Below are 19703 nucleotides of genomic sequence, written 5' to 3'. Positions count from 1 at the left end.
GTGATGGACCTTGTTTTCCAGCAGTGGTAATGAAACTGTGTAAGTCATGGTGTCTATCCTGGGGCCTCCTCCGGTTACTGGCTCCTGAGGACAAATGGCTGTAAGTGTGGCTATACTATCTCCAGCCATGGCAGCGGCACAACTCAATGACTTACCAAAAGTATGTGAACATCATGATCTGGCCTCACAGAGTGACGGCTGGAACCTGACTAGTTTTGGCCACTGATACTTAACCAATAAATTATCACTTTGGTTTAAAAAAAGATGGGGGACACAGAAAGGGAAAGTTATAATCAGGTATTATTTGTAGTGACTTTTTCATACATTTCCAAAGTTCAAAACACTTCTCAGCTGACAGAGCCGTACTTGTGATATTTATTGAAATGGAGAGGCATAATAAAAAGGAAAAGGTGTTCTCATTTGAGCTTTAAAAATAATACTCGCTTGGTGTTATGGAAATACTTAGAAGGGCTTTTTCCATATGGTAGGAGGGATGAAAGATTAAAACTCTTTCCAGCCTGTTAGGAAATAAAATAAAAGTTTAGGAAGGTATGGAGATAAATATACCTGAGTTGATCTCAACTGACAAGAAAATTTTTAATTAAAAAAATAAAAACACCTAAAAAAATTGTTAATGAACTGAACAAAAACCCTTAAGGTAGATGAAAAACAAATATTAAAAGAAATTTTATATATATGGAAAAGAAAACACATTTTACATACCAGATTATGACCTAATAAAAGAGAAATCTATTTAAGTTCATTGAGAACACTAGCTTTGAATCAAATTTCTTTACTCCTGACTTTAGTTAAACTTGGTGGTATTTTTAGATAGTGTTTACTCCTTTCATCTAATTCCACTCAACTTTAGAACAGAACTCAGATTCAGTTCCATTTCACTGTCTGGTGCTGAGGCTTCATGAAAAATGCTGTGTGGGAACACTTACTTTTACTGAAATAAAAATTTCAAAGTAGATTTCACTCGATGTATGTCTAAAAACATGTTTAGATGTGTACAGAAATCTATACTGATCTCAAGTGTCAGAAATATCTCCCAAAAGACAAAACATGAACTGAAGTAGGCGAGCCAGTTGAATCCCCACTTGCAGCCCTGGGGTGGCATCAGCGGGCCCAGCGTGCGTCAGTCTGTGGAAATCCCTGAGGATCCCTCCTTCCAGCAGACACACAGCAAACCCCTCACCTGCAGGCCATCCTGGTACTGAACGGCAGCCTGCATCGCCTCCTCCAGTTTGTCCACCCGGTCTTTCCAAGCTTTATTGAGAGAATCCCACGCTGAATGTAACTGAAATTTAAATGTTAGAACTCTGTTAGGGTCATATGTTTTCAACTACTTCTATCAAATATGCTTTAGTTCACAACATTAAAAAAAATATTCTGTTAAGAGTAGAAAATATGCTAGTTGTACCTCATCTACACACTTCTTGACAACGGGTTTATCTGGTTCCCCACATGCAGCGATGAGTTCAGAACCCAGGTTGATGACTATATCCAGCTCTTCTTGCAGCCCATCTATTTCTTCCCTCTTGGACTAGAATGAGAAATGACAGCCTTAGAGCCTTAAGTAAAATCACAGTGTAACTGAAAAGATGCATGCAATGACATTAATGGTAGTTATTTCTAGGAAGAGGGATTATGATCAGTTTTTATTCTCATCTTGCTATTTTCTAGGTTTCTGCAGTATTTTCATCATGCAAAGACAACAGAAGAAATATTGTATAGAAAAAACCAGCATCCTTTGTAACAAATGTTAAATGTTAAATAATGTTTAAGAAATAATTCTATGTAACAAATGCTGGAATAAGTTCTTTTAAGTATAATAACAATGAAAAGCATAGAACCACATTTTGTTTTTCAAACCCAACAGTTTGGCAATCTATATTTAAATTGATATGATAATCTAAAAAAAGAAGAAAACAGAAAATACTAGTCCCCTCCCCCCCAGAAAACTCAAACACTTGGATACACAGAATAGATTGGTGGTTGCCAAAGGTGGGGGATTGGGAGATGGGAGGAATGAGTGAAGGGGTCAAAACATACAAGCTCCCAGTTATAACGTAAGTATGTCATAGGGATGTAATGTAAGCATGGTGACTGTAGTCAGTAATACTGTATTGCACATTTTTAAGTTGCTATCGGAGAGGGGATCTTAAAAAATAATACAACAAAATATGAGTAAAATATGGGTTCAAAGACTTCATGCAAATTAATGTATTTGTTAATAGAATTTGGGTAATCTAGGTCTGGAGTTACATTTTAGGTCATTTTCCCAGGGTTTGTAAACTATAAAAAAGTGATGACATCAATGCAAGAGTCCACCTTGCCTTCATCTTTTTGGTTAAATATATTTGTTCATTCAGGAAACATTTAGTAAGCATACACCAAGCCCTAAACTACACAATGGGGATACAATAAAAAATAGATAGGGCTATTCTGCTCTAGGGGCACAGAGCCCTTTAGGAAAGACAGAGGGATAGTCAGTGATGTCTCACTATGTGTGGCGTCCTTTGAGGAAGTGTTGTGGGAGCACAGAGAGACTAACTCTTCTAAGTATATAAAAAAAGATTTTATGTGAGGGTAATAATCCAACTGAACCTTGAAGCTGGAGTGAAATTTGCCAGAGGACTGGCATGAAGAGCATATCAGGGTGAGGAAATACATATGCTAGAAAGAGCACAGCAGATTTCGGGAAAGCCATTTTCTAATATAGAAGCAGTAAAAAAAAAAATGGCTTTGGAAACACAGGCCTAGGCTAGGCTGGGCTGTAAAAGGTGAGTACACAGTTCTAGGGAGTCAGTATTTCATTCAGGAGGCAGTGGATGCCTCCGAAGGGTTTTGAGCAGCAAGACAGAACAGACTTAGAGAATCCAATGGCAGCGAGGCTGCAGGCCTGACAAGGAAGGGGCTCTGCAGGGAGGGACTGCTTTTGGTCACTTCAGCAGCCACAAAAAGAGAGCGAGGGAGGGAGAGAGAGAGAACAAGGCCCTGGAATAAGGCAGAAGCAGTGGAGATGAAGAGAAACTTTAAAAATACACACTCTCTAAAGGGAAATTAGTGGGCATTACTTATCTCCTACGGTATCACTATGCATTCCCCTTTTGGAACAAATGTAAATCTTAATAGAGTACTTCTGAATATTTACCAATGGAATCCAGGTTTCATTATACTGTAACTTATTTTTTTACTTTAAATGGGACATTCTGCTTACCTCTGCTGCTTCTTGCTGTTGTTTTATCACTAGGGGATCAATGCCAGGATCCTCCAGATCCCGGATGAAAGCTTGTGCGTCTTTAGTGGTAACCACCAGCGACATGTGATCACACCAGAACTTCTCTGCTAAGTCCATTACATCCAGTAGTTTGGCTTCCCTTACCTCCACTAGCATGTGTATGTTCTCCCAAAAGAAAACCATTCTCTCAACCTTACACTGAACAGCTGTGGTACAAAACAATATCCAAAAGGCAATGTGTTAGCCCCATTTAAGCAATAAAGTAGAATATTTTAGTTCACACAGATTCAATTTGTTAAGTATCTAAAACTAGACCAAAGTTTGGTTGACGCCAGTCTAGTGGGCATGTGTGGGCCCAATGGCCTATTCCTCAGACAAATTCAAGTTCTGAGGGTGTCTGGCTCCTCTGAACTAAGGCGCTTCCTGACAAAAGTGGATGCTCAAAGACACGTGAGCTGAGTAGACCTCAGTTTACCATGTTTCCTAAGAAAGTGAAATAACCACTTAAGTATATTCTTTATGCTCTCCAAGAACAAAGATGTCCATTCAGTCCCAGGAATATAACAACATAGGATATGTATTTTGTACCTGTTTCTAGAGCTTTCTTTTCATGAATTCCCACTAATTCACATGGATGTTCTTTCTTTTGATCCCCAGCTCCTATTTTTAATATGGCTGGCTGTAGCCATGGTGGCCATTTCTGTGGCTACGGGATAGAGTACCCACAATGTAAGATAGTTTGTAGTCAGCAATGAGAGAAAAAAAGAAATAATAATCCCTAGGTTTGTTCTTAGCATTGTGCTTTAACCAACTGGCTTAAAAGTCCCAGAGAACACATGGCTTTTTTTGTGCCATTGCACTTTGCATTAAACTGATGGATTTCACTAACACAGGAAGACATTAACAATGGATTTATGTACATGTACCCTTCAATCCCCAAAACACCATATTTGTAATACTGTCTCAAAAATCTAGTATTTTGGCATGCAACTGGACTGCCGGTGAACAGCATGGGCATTTAGAGTTGCTTTAAAAATAAAGTTCAACTCTTCCTTATTCTGAAACCATTACCTTTGGCAGATACATCTTTGTCGGTGCCCCCAGAGCGAGCAATCATTTCCTCTCCCCTCTGTTTAAGAGTTTCATACAATGGTTGTAGGTTCTCCATGTCTACTGACACGTTCTTATTGTCACTGATCTGCTCCTTAATCTTCTCCACCTCAGCAGAGATAGAAGGCGGCTGCCTCAAAAGCTCCACCAGGCGTTCGAGGCTCTCCAGGACCTGGTCGATCTTGTCATGGAACTAGAAGTAAAATAAAGGAATCATTTATTGGGAAAAGATCTGTGATACCAAGTGTGAACATTTATATAGAAAAAAGCATCTATTTAACATCACAGTCAAGAACTAAATCTTAGCCCCTGTGTTAACACATTCATCCAGTTATATGCAGATGGTGTATGACATTTGAAAAAATCCTACCTCACATGCACCTCTCTTCATCCCATTCCTTTTATAGGCCAGACTATTTCTTGCAAACAATTGAATGTATTCATTAAAAAATGGTATATGCTAATATATAAAAGACCACCTGAGGGCAGTCTCTTACCTACTGCTTTTATCATAATTCAAATTAATTCGAATAATTAAGTTTAATAAGCTGGGTGTTTGGTTGGTCTATCAAAACTGATTGTTTTATTCACCTTTACTCCTTATTTTGGCATCCTGAGGACATTATATTATTAAATGTAAGATTCATGCAGTTTTGATTATCTTAAAGGATTATTAATTTAAATTTCCTGAACTGCAAAATGTTAAAAATTAAACAAAACTAAAACCTTCCCAACATTGCAACAGAAGTCTGTATTTAATTCATGTCCAAACATGTAGTCAGATTCATGAAATAATTTTAAAATTTTGTTTGCAAAAGTACTCTTGACAATGAGACAAAGTTATGAAAAGTGGTTCATTCAGACTCAACACTATCCTCAACATTAAAGGAATCATCACTCTGGAGTTATAGGAAATAGACCACATTAATGGTAGTGGATCTAATGATAAAAACCAAACTTTGAAAGTGGAAAATCTGTAGATAATTTCAAATTTAACTTCTTGAAAAAAGATGTTTTCAAAAAAGGAAAAAGTATCAATTTCTGACTGTATATGAATCTTTTCCTTCGTATTCAGCCTATCATTCAGTCTTTCTTCTTACTGGGACTATTTTACTAATAATGATAATAAAGTAACACTCTGTTTCATGTCTCCCTATGGCAAATACCGCATTCTACTCGAGATACACGCTTACTTAAGTATTTGGACAATGATGAAACTGTATGTTTCTTAAGTCATTGAAAATTACTTTTTATTGTACCTACAAGCAGGCAGCGAAATGTAAGGACTGGACTCAAGCAAATACCACCTCTGAGAGAGACAAAGACATCAATACTCAAAGTTAATGTAATGAAATAATCTTAGTTGAAATTTAATCAGGAGATCCAGGAAAGTTTTTTTCCATGCTCTGCTGTTCAGAAGAGCCCAGTCACATGTCTGGTGTAAACAATTACCTGAGTAGATTGAGAAATGGCTTCATCCAGGGCCACAGCTCGCTTTTTGACATCTTCTTTAATTTGACTGTAAAGGGTGTCAGCTGCCACATACTTCTCTTGGATGGAAAAGCCTTCCCTTGGGCTCAATTCCAGCAACTGTGGCCCAGTTTTGTTCATCTTATCTATATGAGGTTTGAGTTCGACTAACAGCTCTCGCAGTTGCTACAACAAACCAAACAGCTCCTCAGGATCACAGGGTCACACCTCCAGGTCACAGCTGTCTACATCCCCAATGCGTGCAGCTGGAAAGAAGCTCCAAACAAACACCCTCCCCATCACAAGGCATTTAGCACACGGCTCATATGAGTCTTTGCCGGTAAGCGATGCCCCTGACACAAAGATTAAACTACAGTCTGGTCATGTCAAAATCCCCAGAAGGGTATATATAAAAATGCTCATGGAGCAAAATCCCAGTTCATTATCCATTTCATGCCAAGATGGCACATTTTGATACAAGTTTTAGCCAAGGGTCATATTACATCAAAGGATTCTGAATTCTATAGGTTGTCCCCAACCTATAGAAACCAAGCTATAACTCTTGGTATCCCTTTCTGCACACTCACGACATACACAGAAATTACTTAAAAGAAAGGGAGGAGGAAGGAAGGAAGGGAGGAAGAAAAAGGAAAGCAGCTCAGTAGAAGATAGACACAATGCTGAAAGGACAAGAACTACAGATAATGCCTAAGTTAGGGGGATGTAAGCCCACCAAGGCATTGCATTATATATGTAAAGAAAAACAAAATGTGTACATATATTCATAATATATACATGAAGTTATTCTATGTACATACAGACATGAATGAATCGATTTGTATTTATTTTCAAAAGTTAAAGGCTGCAAGGTCATCAGTCTATCAAACGCATAACTATATACTGAGCATTATTTACAAGGTGCATTTAAGGAAAAATGTGACATATGAAAATTTTACATAATGCCTAATCAAAAGGTTCAATGAAATTTATAGTAATGAGTGGGTGTGGAATCCAAGTGGAGCCCCACTCTGTCTGGGGAGATGAATAAATCTGGAATATCCAGACTCCATGGAACCCAAAGCCTCCCATGGAGCAGTTTTTCAGGGTCAAATCCAAAACCGCTCCCAGGGGGAATATCCACTTCGCCTGCAGGTTTCTCTGAGGCCAGCCTCCAGACACCCCTGAGGAGCCTTCCATATGCACCACATTATTGCCTAGGCTCCGTCATCAGCAATTCCTTGTCCTCACTAGGAAGTACATCTCCAAGCTGTTTGCTATCCAGCCCCTACCAAACATTTCTCTGCGAGAAATTATATTCAGGAAAGACAGTCTAGGAAAAAAGCTATCAATCTTTTCCTGCAAGTGTTTTGATTTCTATCATTCTTCAAGAAGACTCGTGAGGACAGCCACTTACGTAGATGTGTCCAGTGAAATCAGCCACGAGAATTATTTTGAAAATTGTTAAGGTACTTGGTCTATTACTTCATTAACAATACCCAACATAATACACTATTCTTGAAATTTTTCTGAAGATGGTCTCAAAAGTCTTTTGGTAAAAGCTAAATAAACACAAATTCAATTAAAAAAGAGAAAAAAAGAAGGGGGAGGTCTAACCTAACATGCTGTACAGAAGAATCTGGGAGGGTCATGTCTGCGACCGAGCTCCTAGGCGGTCCAAGCTAAGATATTCTTAGTTTGTTTCATGTTATTAGGTCCTATCTTCACGATGCTTTAGAGAATGGAGGTGCTGAGATTAATTTCAGCTAATAAACAGTCCCTTGGAAAAGGAATGTGTTACACATGGTCTGGTTTCAATGTTCTATAAGACATGTTTGTCAAACAAGTTTACACTCAGAGCATTCACAAGACTCTCAAGTTGGATGAGAGATCTCTGCTGAGACTTGAGCTGCCTAGAGTTTAGGTGGCTCTCATCTGCATGGCACCACCAGGAGACACCTTAGCTTGGGAAGTAGTAAGGTAAGCCTTCTTTAGACCATGTCATGACAGACAGGAGAATATTTACTAGATGCCTGCGTGGTGTGTATGTGCAGGGATAAAGGGCCAGATGGACACCTTTTGCTTCATGTGTAACAAATGACTCTTGGCAACATACTGTCGTACAAGCCCAGTCACGCTGGAAATACTTAGTGTGACTTCAAGATATTTACTACTTGGTAACATCGCTACTGGAGCCATTTTTCATTCTTAGCTGGAATGAACTAGAAGATTGTCCCAAAAATAACTGAAGAGGATGCTGTGGAGCTGCAGAAGAAATGACATTCTAGAAGACTGCAAACATTCTGAACAATTTAGTTTGAACAATTTTTCTAATTCCGTTATACATAAAACCATAAATTTGTTTTGAGAGTTGAAAGATTATAAAAAAAAGGGAAAAACGGATCCAACTTCAACATTTTCAATAATGGTCTTTTCCATACTATTTATTATGCCAAAAGCAGAGCCACCCAAGCTCTGTTAAGCTTTGTTAACATTTAAGTAACGGCTGCAATGAAGGCTTCATACTGGTTCTGAATTTTATATATGTTTAAAACATGACATATTTGTAGATGTAAATATACTCTTAGGTTTACACATACACATTTATAGAAGCAGAGAACTTCAAAAGAGCTCCATGTATATAAGGTTAAAAAAAAAAGGGAAACAATTTGTCTTCATACTTCGGCATTATTCATTTTCATAGAGCAACACTTCACCACATTGAAATTTGGAGGTTATTAGTTATATTGTACAGTTTCTCACAAGCTCAATAGCCTTGTCTGTAGTGTGTCATTTCCATTTATTTCTACTCTGCACTTACATTCCAGTTATAAAACTTAGTCAATAGGTGTAAATTGAAAGCAATTCAACATGCATAAATTCAAAATACTTCAAAAGCTTATTTTTCTAACATTTTAAAATGGGAATTTTGGTTTTTGCACCCAATTTATACTGCATACTATTCTATAAAATCTGTGGTGTAATGAATAACATGCACAATGTGGTCCACCAGCCTGAGTCTTCTCACTGTAACCCTAGACAACAGGTAAGCAACTGTGAGGTAAGTACATGTTTGCAGACCAGAACACAATATTGCTGAAATGTCCTGACAATGTAAGGTGTCTGTCTAACTGCATTGAAAAGCACCATAAAAATCATGATTCTCCTTTAAAGGGGAATACAGCATTCTCTCTGACACTGAGCTTACCCTTTGTTCTTCCTGCTGCTGTCTTAGAGTTTCATATTCAAGAGCTGGGGCAGGAAGCTGATAGATGATTCTTTCTGTTTCTGTCAGCCATGACCAAAGTTCTTCATATGTTTCCCAGAACTGGTTAACCAGGGACTGTGCCCTTTCTAGCTGTAGGGACCTCTCTGAGTTCATCTGGCAGATGGTATCATAATTCTTCAATATCTTGTCCAGTTTTTTCTAGAAAATAAGATAGTGAAATGTGTTTAAGAGGCCAGGCTGACCAAGAAGCACATCAACTCCAGAATGTTTTATTCAGCACTATACACCAGGTGCAGAGGAGGCACTTAACAAATATACGTTAAATGAGCAAAGAAACAAAACCCATTTAGATTTAACCATTTCCATGTATGAAAGTTCATGTTGAAGTAAAGAAAGGCCCTTCAGGGTCATCTAATGTTACATATGGCAGGAGTTCCTTTCCTGTTAAGGCTGAATAATATTCCACTACATGCTGATGTTGTGTTCTTACTACAAAAAAACGTTTCTATTATATATATGTAAAAACCAGCTAAAATGTGAGAAACATCTTAAAAGTACAACTGGAGATCAGACTAGTAAATTATGATATATTCATACAAATAGATTTCTATGAAGTCATCAAAAATAATGGGATTTATGACACACAGAACTTCTCAAAAAATTAGTGAGTAAATCCAAACATAAACAGCCTCAGGTTTTCATGAATAAGACTTTGAGCTCTCCAAACACAGTAAATAAAATTCTCCAGCCATTCTTCCATCTTAGAAAACAAGTTTCACATGAGTCTAGAAACATTTACATTACTCTCTGGGAAAAAAAAAAGGACTACCTTTTGCAAATGAAACTGTAAAAGGAACTCCTACTCCGCAAAACTAATTAGCTCTATTAGAATCAAAGTAGAACATTATGCGACACACTTGTGCAGTGGTCACAGTGATCCAGATTATGGTACAAATTTGTATCATAAACTAACAGCAGACAGTAAATCACAACAGTAGCCCAAAAACCCTCAGAATGATGCAGAAATTATTTCATGATAATCTGCATTTTTCATGTCAGAACCTTTGCAGTAATAATAAAGTTAAAGATTAAATTATAAACAAGCACACTGCCATTGCAGAGTACAAATAAAAGAGAAACTATCATTATACAATGACATTCTATTATTTTATCTACGATACATATTAAAAGCAATGCATAATCTTTAAAATGGGATCTGAGGCACAGATATTTGTACAATTGTTTTGTCATGGGACATTTTCCTACCAGATGCATTAATACATATTAATTTCTTTAGTCTGCTCGGATATCTGAATATGAAGTGAATTAAACATTTATTACTTATGGCTGGGTTCTCATCCATTTAAAGGATCATTAAAACTACATAAGCTGGATGGTCCCTCTAATTATTCAGCTCATTTTTCCCCCTATAAAGCTTACTGTAACTTTACAGAGAATGGATTTCAGCATTAGAGGGTACCACACATGTTGGGTTTTGTTTCAGCTCAAGTGGCCCCAGTGTTGCTGAAGCATATAAACAGTTGATATATATAATATATCATTTGATATATTATCAAATATATTTATTTGATAATAATGGCAATAATACAGCTAACATTAACTGAATGCTTAATGTGCACCAACTATTCAAGGACTCAAACCTCTACAGTTTTTCTGTCCACTAAAAAAAGATTGTCCCTAGGGTGACTGCTGGAATATTCCTTGCACTCTTATTCTGTAAGCTTGAAAAATGCCTTTTTTTAAACCAAAGATTTAACGGTTTAAATGGCAGCTGTAGATAAAGGAAAGTGCTTTTCTAGGACTGAAAGCTCAATGCATGCTGTTTGTTCAAGATTCTCACTACCAGTCACAGAAAATATTTTACCTTCATTGATTGCTTTTCCTCTTCCCTGCATGTGGTCATGATTTTATGTCCAGATTTAACAAGTTCATCAATAATATCTTTGTGTCTCAAAATCTCCATGGTGAATGTCTGTGATTTAGCAAAATAAAGATGAAGAGAGAGTGTGAATGACTAAAATGAAAACAACTAGGCAAAGTAGCTATAAATACCCAATTACACCAGCAGGGTCTTGCAAAGTAAATCATGCCAACACATTTTTCTAGACTTGGAGCACACTAACAAATAATTTAGAAGCAATTGGAAATGCACTTTCTCACCTTTTGAACCTGCAGCTGAGCAGAGGTCTGGTCTTGCTCAAGCCTGATGTCACCCAAAGACATCAATTTCTCCTCTGTTTCTGTAATCCAGGATAACTCAGCATCAGCTGCTTGGTCAAACTAAACAAAAGATAAATAATTAGGTGAGCAACCTCCTGTAACTGCTACCAGAAAAAATACCTACGTATATTTCTTTTAAATATCTCCATTACACATGTGAGGAATCTGAGCTTCTCTCTTCATGGTTTCCTAAAATAATGCATAGTAATGACGGACGTTATACAGAAAGGAGGACTTTCCACAGAGAAACTAAACACAAGCTCTTAAAATGTGTGGGATGCATAACACAGCATTAATGATTTTTAGGACAGCTAACACTGTTGTCTTCTTTTTGGTCATTGTTAAGAATTTTCTCCTTAGGAGCACTATTCAAATGGAAGAACTATGAAAGTCAATAGTTGGGTACCACTTTTCAGTCATTTCATCCATCACTTTAACCCATGTGATATGGAGTAGCATTCTGCTGTCTAAGTACATGATTCCTAGCAAAAAGAAGGAAATATTACCATTTATTTATTATATTATGTGTATGTAAATGCATGTGTAAAATATATCTCTGCTTCTGTATCACTTTTTACATTTAATTTAATAACTGTAGAGAATATTTTCAAAGAGCATTCTTAAATATTTTGAGAAATTTGATTTTCCTGATCCTAGCAGTAATTCATAGCAGAAATTCATCAAGTAAAGAAAAACATACAGAAGCAAATTAAAGCCCAGAGTTAATACTGTTGGTATTTTAGTGAATTTTAGCATTTGAGAAAAGTCTGGGATAATACTGCAATAAACAGTTTCATATCCTTTTTCACTTATTATGAACATCCCATGTCATATTCTTTTAAATGTGATTTTTAAACAACACCATTGTGTTCTAGCATATCTGGGTATTTTCATTTAAGCTCCCTGCATTTTTTTGCTGTATAAACAACCTGAAATGAGTATCTCTGTATATAAATCTGTTGGCATCTCTAATTAGTTTCTCAGGCTGGATTCCCAGAAGGTGACTCCTAAGTCAGAGAGTATGAACGTTTTCAGCGCCTTGCATCAGATACACCCCAAAGCCTTCCTGTGCTAAGCAGTTACCATAAATGAATAAAGTGGGCACGTAACAATAGAAGCACCAATGGTACATGGTAATTAACAATGGCCTCAGAGGGAAGATTTAATGGGGAACAGATATTGTGAGGAGTCAAGTCCAGAGCTTCTAACTTTTCAAGAGAACCTTGAAATCTCAATGGAGGCAAGGGGGTTAACTATGTGAGGGGAGGACAGGTAGAGATAAGAAATGAGATTGAGAAACTATTCATACTTTTAAGACACTATGAAACATCACGCAGACTCATGGGAAGATAAAGTGAACATACTTTCTTCCCTGTTCCTCATAAGTACACCTAAAGGCGTTGGGCATTATATATAAAACGTAGGTAAGAGCTCTGGATGGGGAGAGAGCAGAGCAGAACTGCTGTGGACCTGGGCACCGGGGCAACAAACCGCACGGTGGTGAGGTCTCTGGGTTGTCTTCTCGCCCCACACACCACAGACTGCCCCCTGGACAGACAGGAAATCCAGAAACACCAAGCAGCACAGACAGAGCCCAGTTAAAGCTGCTGTCTGAGCCGAGAGACCAGGAGAAGGGCAGCCTGGCCAGACGGGAAACTTTGAGACAGTAACCAAACCCCACAGAAAATAGCTCTGGTCTCACCTGCATGGGCCAAGAGATGCTGAATGGGGAGCCTAGAATTCCACCCCCATGAGCCTCTAACGGGGTCACCCCTAAGGGTTGTGTCAGAGGCGGCCAAGTAGCAAGTTGGAACTTTCATTCCCACTGGCCAATGATAAGACCCCTGCACACAGTGTCAATCACACCATAATAAAAATTAAAAAATAAATAAATAACTAAATAAAATAAAAATGAAAACATGGGTAACTGTTCAACCACTGTGTTGCATATTTGAAATCAACATAAGATTGTATATCATGATACTTTCATAAAAATTAAAAAAAAATAGTGTTATAGGCCATTCTCTTCAAAACTATGAAAATAAAAAAGAGCTTCTAGGAAGCAAATCCATCAATACAAAAAATTGGAGTAACAGCAAAAATACTGAGCAGTATATACATCAGAAACAGGCAGCAAGAGGATACAGAAGCACCAGTCACCTGGGAAGTCCACTGGGGAGTAGAGAGGTCTAGAGTGAAGCTGAAGCTCCACTCAAAGCTAAGGAGGAAAGTGAGGAAGGCTGCCTGGGAAGCAGGAGCAGCAGTCTGGGATCGGCGTTTGGGGCAGCAGAGCTCAGCGCCTCTCGGCATGAGGTCCCAGCCACAGGCTCAGGCAGTCATGCGCAATGACACGCTCTATAAATAGAGCAACCAGCAAATCATAACCCAGGCTTCCTAACTACACACTGAAGGGCCCTATAGATGATTCTTTAAACGCTAACACAATCTAACACCCACCCTTCCCAGAGCCAGTGCTGGTCAGGAAAAGGGGAAGTACTTGCCTCACTTAGGGCCAACTCAGGAGGGCCTCTCTCCTCCAGAGTGTCCATAGGGCCACCAGCGGGGCCTCCGTTCCATGCGGATGCTTCACACTTACTCCTGCTCCCCTCACTCCCTTCCAGTGGAGCCTCAAGGGTGTGCTCCAATCCATCTGAACAACAGAATCTTAACATGGCCCTCAGTAGCCTAAGACCCATCTTCAACAGTCAATGACAGAGAAGAGCCAGTAGTAAAGAACTTCTACGAACAATGAGAAGGGAGGGGCGTTTATCAAGGGGGGTGGGGCTAAAGAAGGGGGCGGGGTTGGGGGGGGGAAGCAGTTAAAGGGGCACAAGAATCCTCAATCACTATATTAGTTGGTCACCGGGACAGTAGCACAGCACGGAGAACACAAAGATTCTATAACATCTTACTACATTAGTGATCATCACAGCACTATTTATAATAGCCAAGATACGGAAGCATCCTAAGTGTCCATCTGTAGATGAATGGATCAAAAAGATGTGGTACATATACACAATGGAATACTATTCGGCCATAAGAAAGAAACATATTCTACCATTTGCAACAACATGGATGGAGCTGGAGGACATAATGCTCAGTGAATTAAGCCAAGTGGAGAAAGACAAATGTCAAATGATTTCCCTCATTTGTGGAGTATAACAATGAGGAAGAACTGAAGGAACAAAATGGCAGCAGACTCAGAGACTCCATTAATGAACTAGTGGTTACCAAAGGGGAGGGGTGTGGGAGGGAGGGTGAGAAGGGAGGGAAGAGGGGATTGACAAGTATTACGTTCAGTACACATGGTGTGGGCTATCACTGGGAGAACAGTGTAGCAGAGATAAGGCACATGGGGAATCTGAGGCATCTTACTACACTGATGGACAGTGACTGCATTGGGGTATGGGTGGGGACTTGATAATATGGGTAAATGTAGTAACCACATTGTTTTTTCATGTGAAACATTCATAAGAGTGTATATCAATCATACCTCAATAAAAAAAAAAAACAAAGCAAGCAAACAAAAAAAGAATGCATGGCTGAATATGAGAACTAGAAACAGTAAACTTTAATTGAAATGATGGGAGAAAACTAAAACATCTGGAGAATCATAGCTAGATATTTTAAGGAAACTAGAATTCTGGATCTAGTCTACGTCTCTATGACTAGTATTAGGATTTAGTATAGATAAGGCTGCATTCTTGAAACAATAGTTTTCTCTAAATTCACCCTCATTTTTATTAGAAGTAACTAGATTAAGAAAATAATTAACACTTGGCTTCATTATTTGTATAAGTGCAGCAAGAAGAGCAATTGATTACATGAGATCCTTTAAATGTGCTTTGAAGGAACTTTTTATAAGAAGTTTCAGATTGGACTTTTAAAGGCCTCTCTAGGCCAGAAAGCCAAGCCAGACTCGCCTTCAGGTTTTGCCTGCAGTACCTGTAGATTTGGGTGAATTCTTCTCTTCCTGAGGTCCCCAAGCCATCTTGAGGTTCCTGCCCCTGCCAGGAAGTGACTTTCCTTACTCACCTGGTAAGGCTGCTGGGAACCCTGTAAGCAAGGTCAGTTCTTCCAAGGGGCTTTGTTGGCTCTATAAAGTCAACCTTAGTTCCTTAAAGCTGTTCATATCTGAGTTTATGCACGTGTCTCTCAGGTATGTCATTCCAGTCAAAGCCTTGGTAATATAACCTGTGTTTTTAATTGGTCCTCTTACAAGGAAAGCAGATTCTTATTGAACTTATGCAAATAAACATACTGCCATGAACTATGAAAATAGTCACTGAGAGTTTTTAAATTCTGGAGGAATTAGGTAGAGAGAAAGATAAATGTTTCAATTCTGTCTATAAAGATATTTTCATTTACTAAACTGTTGTCAGTTTAAGAGAAAAAGCTTAAAACATGTTATCAGCAACATTTGAAACATAAAACCACAAAATCATTTTCCTTAGTTTATTTAATCCTATGTAACCAATACCTGTTCTTCTGAAATCTAGCTCTTTACTAGTTTAGGAGTAATAAAACAGTTACTATAAGTGACAAAAGACTTACAAATGACAATGGTGAAAGATCTGATGGGAGCTTACTATAAGACAGCTGACATAAGAAATTTGGATATTTCTGTAACACAAAACATTCAGTAACAAAGTTTAGCATCATTCCCTTTGACAGTGCTTTCCAGGTACATATATACCAGATAAGTAAGCCAAATTAGCCAAACATTTTTCCCGATGAGGAGAAAAAATTCCTCTGACATGTTCCAGGGGCCCTCTAGAAAATATCAGAGTGAACTAGAGGTAAGAGCACCTTTTTGAATTTGATTTTGGGAAGTTGTCAGAAGAAAGTTTCTTTGGCACTTGCTTAAATAAAATTATAGGTTACCATGAAGCAATACTTATCCATTTAACTAGAATGACAACAAAATACTTCAAAGGCAGATACAGAAGGTTACACAGTTGTTAGCAAAGTTTACCTTTTAGTCCTTTTAATATAGAGATCTCATTTTCGTATATACTCAGACAATTCACTGAGACTTTAAGCATGAGAAACTGCTTTGATAAAACAATTAGAAACCTTTTGGCAAATTTTCAACATTAAGAGCACACTAGCAGTTTAAGAAAACTTTTCCTTTTCACCGAAAACAAAATTCTAATTGGCTGTTAATGTTGAAAAATTGCAAAAAGTTTTCTAATACTTCCACAGAGTTTCCATAATTTTTTTTTTTACATTTAGAGTTCTTCTTCTTTAAATAAACAGCTGTACTTTGGAACAATTACTTTCTTTTACCCTCAACAAAACAAATTTCCATTCCTTATACTTTCTCTTATTAAAACACACATCTTCATTTTTTTTCTCAAGATGGCGGCATGAGTAGGGCGGCAGAAATCTCCAGAAACCATATATATTTTGAAAATACAGCAAATACAACAGTGGGGGAATGACAGCCTCTTCAACAGCTGGAGTTAGCAAAACTGGACAGCTACATGTAAGAGAATGAAACTGGATCATTGTCTAACCCCACACACAAAAGTACACTCAAAGTGGATCAAAAACCTGAATGGAGGTCATGAAACCATAAAACTCTTAGAAAAAAACATAGGCAAAAATCTCTTGGACATAAACATGAGCAACTTCTTCATGAACATATCTCCCTGGGAAAGGGGAAAAAAAACAAAAATGAACAAGTGGGACTATATCAGCTGAAAAGCTTCTGTCCTGCCCTTGAACCTTTGGTAACCACAAATCCAAAGCCTGCAATGGCAGTAAGTCCATATCTGTCAATGATCACCCTAAATGTAAATGAACTGAATGCACCAACCAAAAGACACAGAGTTACAGAGTGGATAAAAAAGCAAGACCCATCTATATGCTGCTTACAAGAGGCTCACTTCAAACCCAAAGACATACACAGACCAAAAGTGAAGGGATGGAAAAAGATATTCCATGCAAACAGTAGGGAGAAAAAAATCAGGTGTTGCAGTACCTGTATCAGACAAAATACACTTTAAAACAAAGAAAGTAACAAGAGACAAAGAAGGACATGACATAATGATAAAGGAGTCAGTCCAACAAGAGGATATAACCATTATAAATATCTATTCCCTTATATTCATTGATGAAATTAATTATCCCCAAAATAAATGTTATTTTTCTCTAAGAATAGCTGGGACCCAGGAAAACTACTGTATTAAGTATTAATAATTTGATATTCCCTGATGCCTATGAATACCTAACTAATATAAGTAATCAATCGATTATGACACATATTTCTGAGTGTTCATTTCTATTGGATTTATACCCTAGACTGGAATATATTTAGAAGTTTCCCACCAAAAATTATTTTACTGGTGGACATAAAGACATACTGACATAAGCCTACCCATAACTACCTATACACTGCACTGCCAACTCGAAGTCTAAGAAAATATATCAATAATCTTACCTTTCCTTGTGGACTATTCATTTGTGAATTTATCTAAAACTCCCTTAAATCATCTGTACAATCTCCACAATGGAAGATTTTAGGTTAAAAGACTACCACCTGGAATAAGAGAAAAGTCTCTAAAATAGGAAAACATTCTCTAGTCTAATTCAGCATAAAGACCTTTATTCCTGCCCTACCATGTGCCAGGTAGCATCAGCTCATACACACTCACACTCTCCTGGGAATCACTCTTACATTCATTTTATTGATGCCATGGATAAAATAGGAAGTATTTTGTCAGAGCCAAGATTTGAATCTAATTTTCCCAATTATTTCTTTTTAGAATTTATATTTCCAGAATAGAGCTAACCTATTTATTTAGCCTTCTTATTTAAATTAAGCATCAAAACTTTACATTCTAAGTTATCCATATCAAGAACTACAGAAAATTTCTTTATAGTATACTTAAGCATTCATTATATTGGAATTTAATTTGATAGTTGGATACCTCTGAAATCTGTTTTTCTTGATTTAGCTATAAAACTTAGTGAAACTTTGAAACCTCTGACTTCAAAATCTGAATTTTTACATTGATATACTTGAAAATTATGCCACAAGTTCATTTGAAGAAAAATGGATATTAGAGTCTTATTTAAAAAGGAGCCTTATACTGTTTCTTGGACATTAAACAATACTCTGACTAAACAACATTTTGATTACTTGAATACAAATGAATCAGAAACATACGGATTGAATATTCCTTGACATATAAGTGGGTTTGAATAGAAAGGGAAAAAAAGTCATTGGCAAAATTCATCCAGACGATTGCCAAACCTAAAATGTCTGAAAACATAGGATTTTTTTTTTTTTTTAAGGTTGTAACATCTTCTGACATCAAGCGGCAGGATTTTTATTTTTATATCTTTTTAAGGTTTACATAATGTTACACATTTTCTTTGACCATGGATGGTACAAAGTTTTTTCCTTTCAGTTTTTGTATAATTCTGGCTCATTACAGACGTTATCGTTTTTTTGAACAGCTTTCTTGTAACATTTATTTTTTTATTTTTTATTTTTTTTAAATAATTATTTTTTATTAAAGGGTAGTTGACGCACAGTATTACATTACATTAGTTTCAAGTGTACAACACAGTGGTAGAACATTTATATACATAATTCTAGGTTCCAGCTATCACCCTACCAAGCTGTTACAATATATGTCCTTTTTTTTTTTTTTTTTTTTTTTTTGTGAGGGCATCTCTCATATTTATTGATCAAATGGTTGTTAACTACAATAAAATTCTGTATAGGGGAGTCAATGCTCAATGCACAATCATTAATCCACCCCAAGCCTAATTTTCGTCAGTCTCCAATCTTCTGAGGCATAACAAACAAGTTCTTACATGGAGAACAAATTCTTACATAATGAATAAGTTACATGGTGAACAGTACAAGGGCAGTCATCACAGAAACTTTCGGTTTTGCTCATGCATTATGAACTCTAAACAGTCAGTTCAAATATGAATACTCATTTGGTTTTTATACTTGATTTATATGTGGATACCACATTTCTCTCTTTATTATTATTATTTTTAATAAAATGCTGAAGTGGTAGGTAGATACAAGATAAAGGTAGAAAACATAGTTTAGTGTTGTAAGAGAGCAAATGTAGATGATCAGGTGTGTGCCTGTAGACTATGTGTTAATCCAAGCTAGACCAGGGCAATAAAACATCCACGTATGCAGAAGATTTCTCTCAGAACAGGGGGGGTGAGGTTCTAAGCCTCACCTCTGTTGATCCCCAATTTCTCACCTGATGGCCCCCCTGCGACTGTGCCTGTCTTAGGTTGTTCCTCCCTTGAGGAATCTTACCCGTCTCTGGCTAACCAGTCATCTTCCGGGGACATACAGGGAAATGTGAAGTTGGTAAGTGAGAGGGAAGCCTTATTGTTTGAAAAGGTTAGCTTTTTACTTCTTTGCAT

The 19703-nt window shown here is 37.4% G+C and overlaps 1 protein-coding gene across 4 annotated transcripts in view; it reads right to left on the bottom strand.

Moving 5' to 3' along the window:
- LOC118928365 (dystonin-like) overlaps positions 1-19703 on the bottom strand; it is a 92995-nt gene that overhangs the window by 32969 nt on the left and 40323 nt on the right. For all 4 annotated transcript variants that reach the window (XM_057494055.1, XM_057494056.1, XM_057494058.1 and 1 more), the window contains exons 3-10: positions 11235-11354; positions 10939-11046; positions 9033-9251; positions 5810-6013; positions 4319-4550; positions 3227-3453; positions 1427-1549; positions 1202-1303 (exon numbers count right to left, since the gene is read on the bottom strand). In XM_057494055.1, the coding sequence (XP_057350038.1) occupies positions 1202-1303; positions 1427-1549; positions 3227-3453; positions 4319-4550; positions 5810-6013; positions 9033-9251; positions 10939-11046; positions 11235-11354 (1335 nt within the window). The remainder of the gene's footprint in view (positions 1-1201; positions 1304-1426; positions 1550-3226; positions 3454-4318; positions 4551-5809; positions 6014-9032; positions 9252-10938; positions 11047-11234; positions 11355-19703) is intronic.

Source organism: Manis pentadactyla, chromosome 16, assembly GCF_030020395.1.
Source record: "Manis pentadactyla isolate mManPen7 chromosome 16, mManPen7.hap1, whole genome shotgun sequence".
NCBI classification, from domain to species: domain Eukaryota; kingdom Metazoa; phylum Chordata; class Mammalia; order Pholidota; family Manidae; genus Manis; species Manis pentadactyla.
This window is presented reverse-complemented; position numbering and strand designations above follow the sequence as displayed.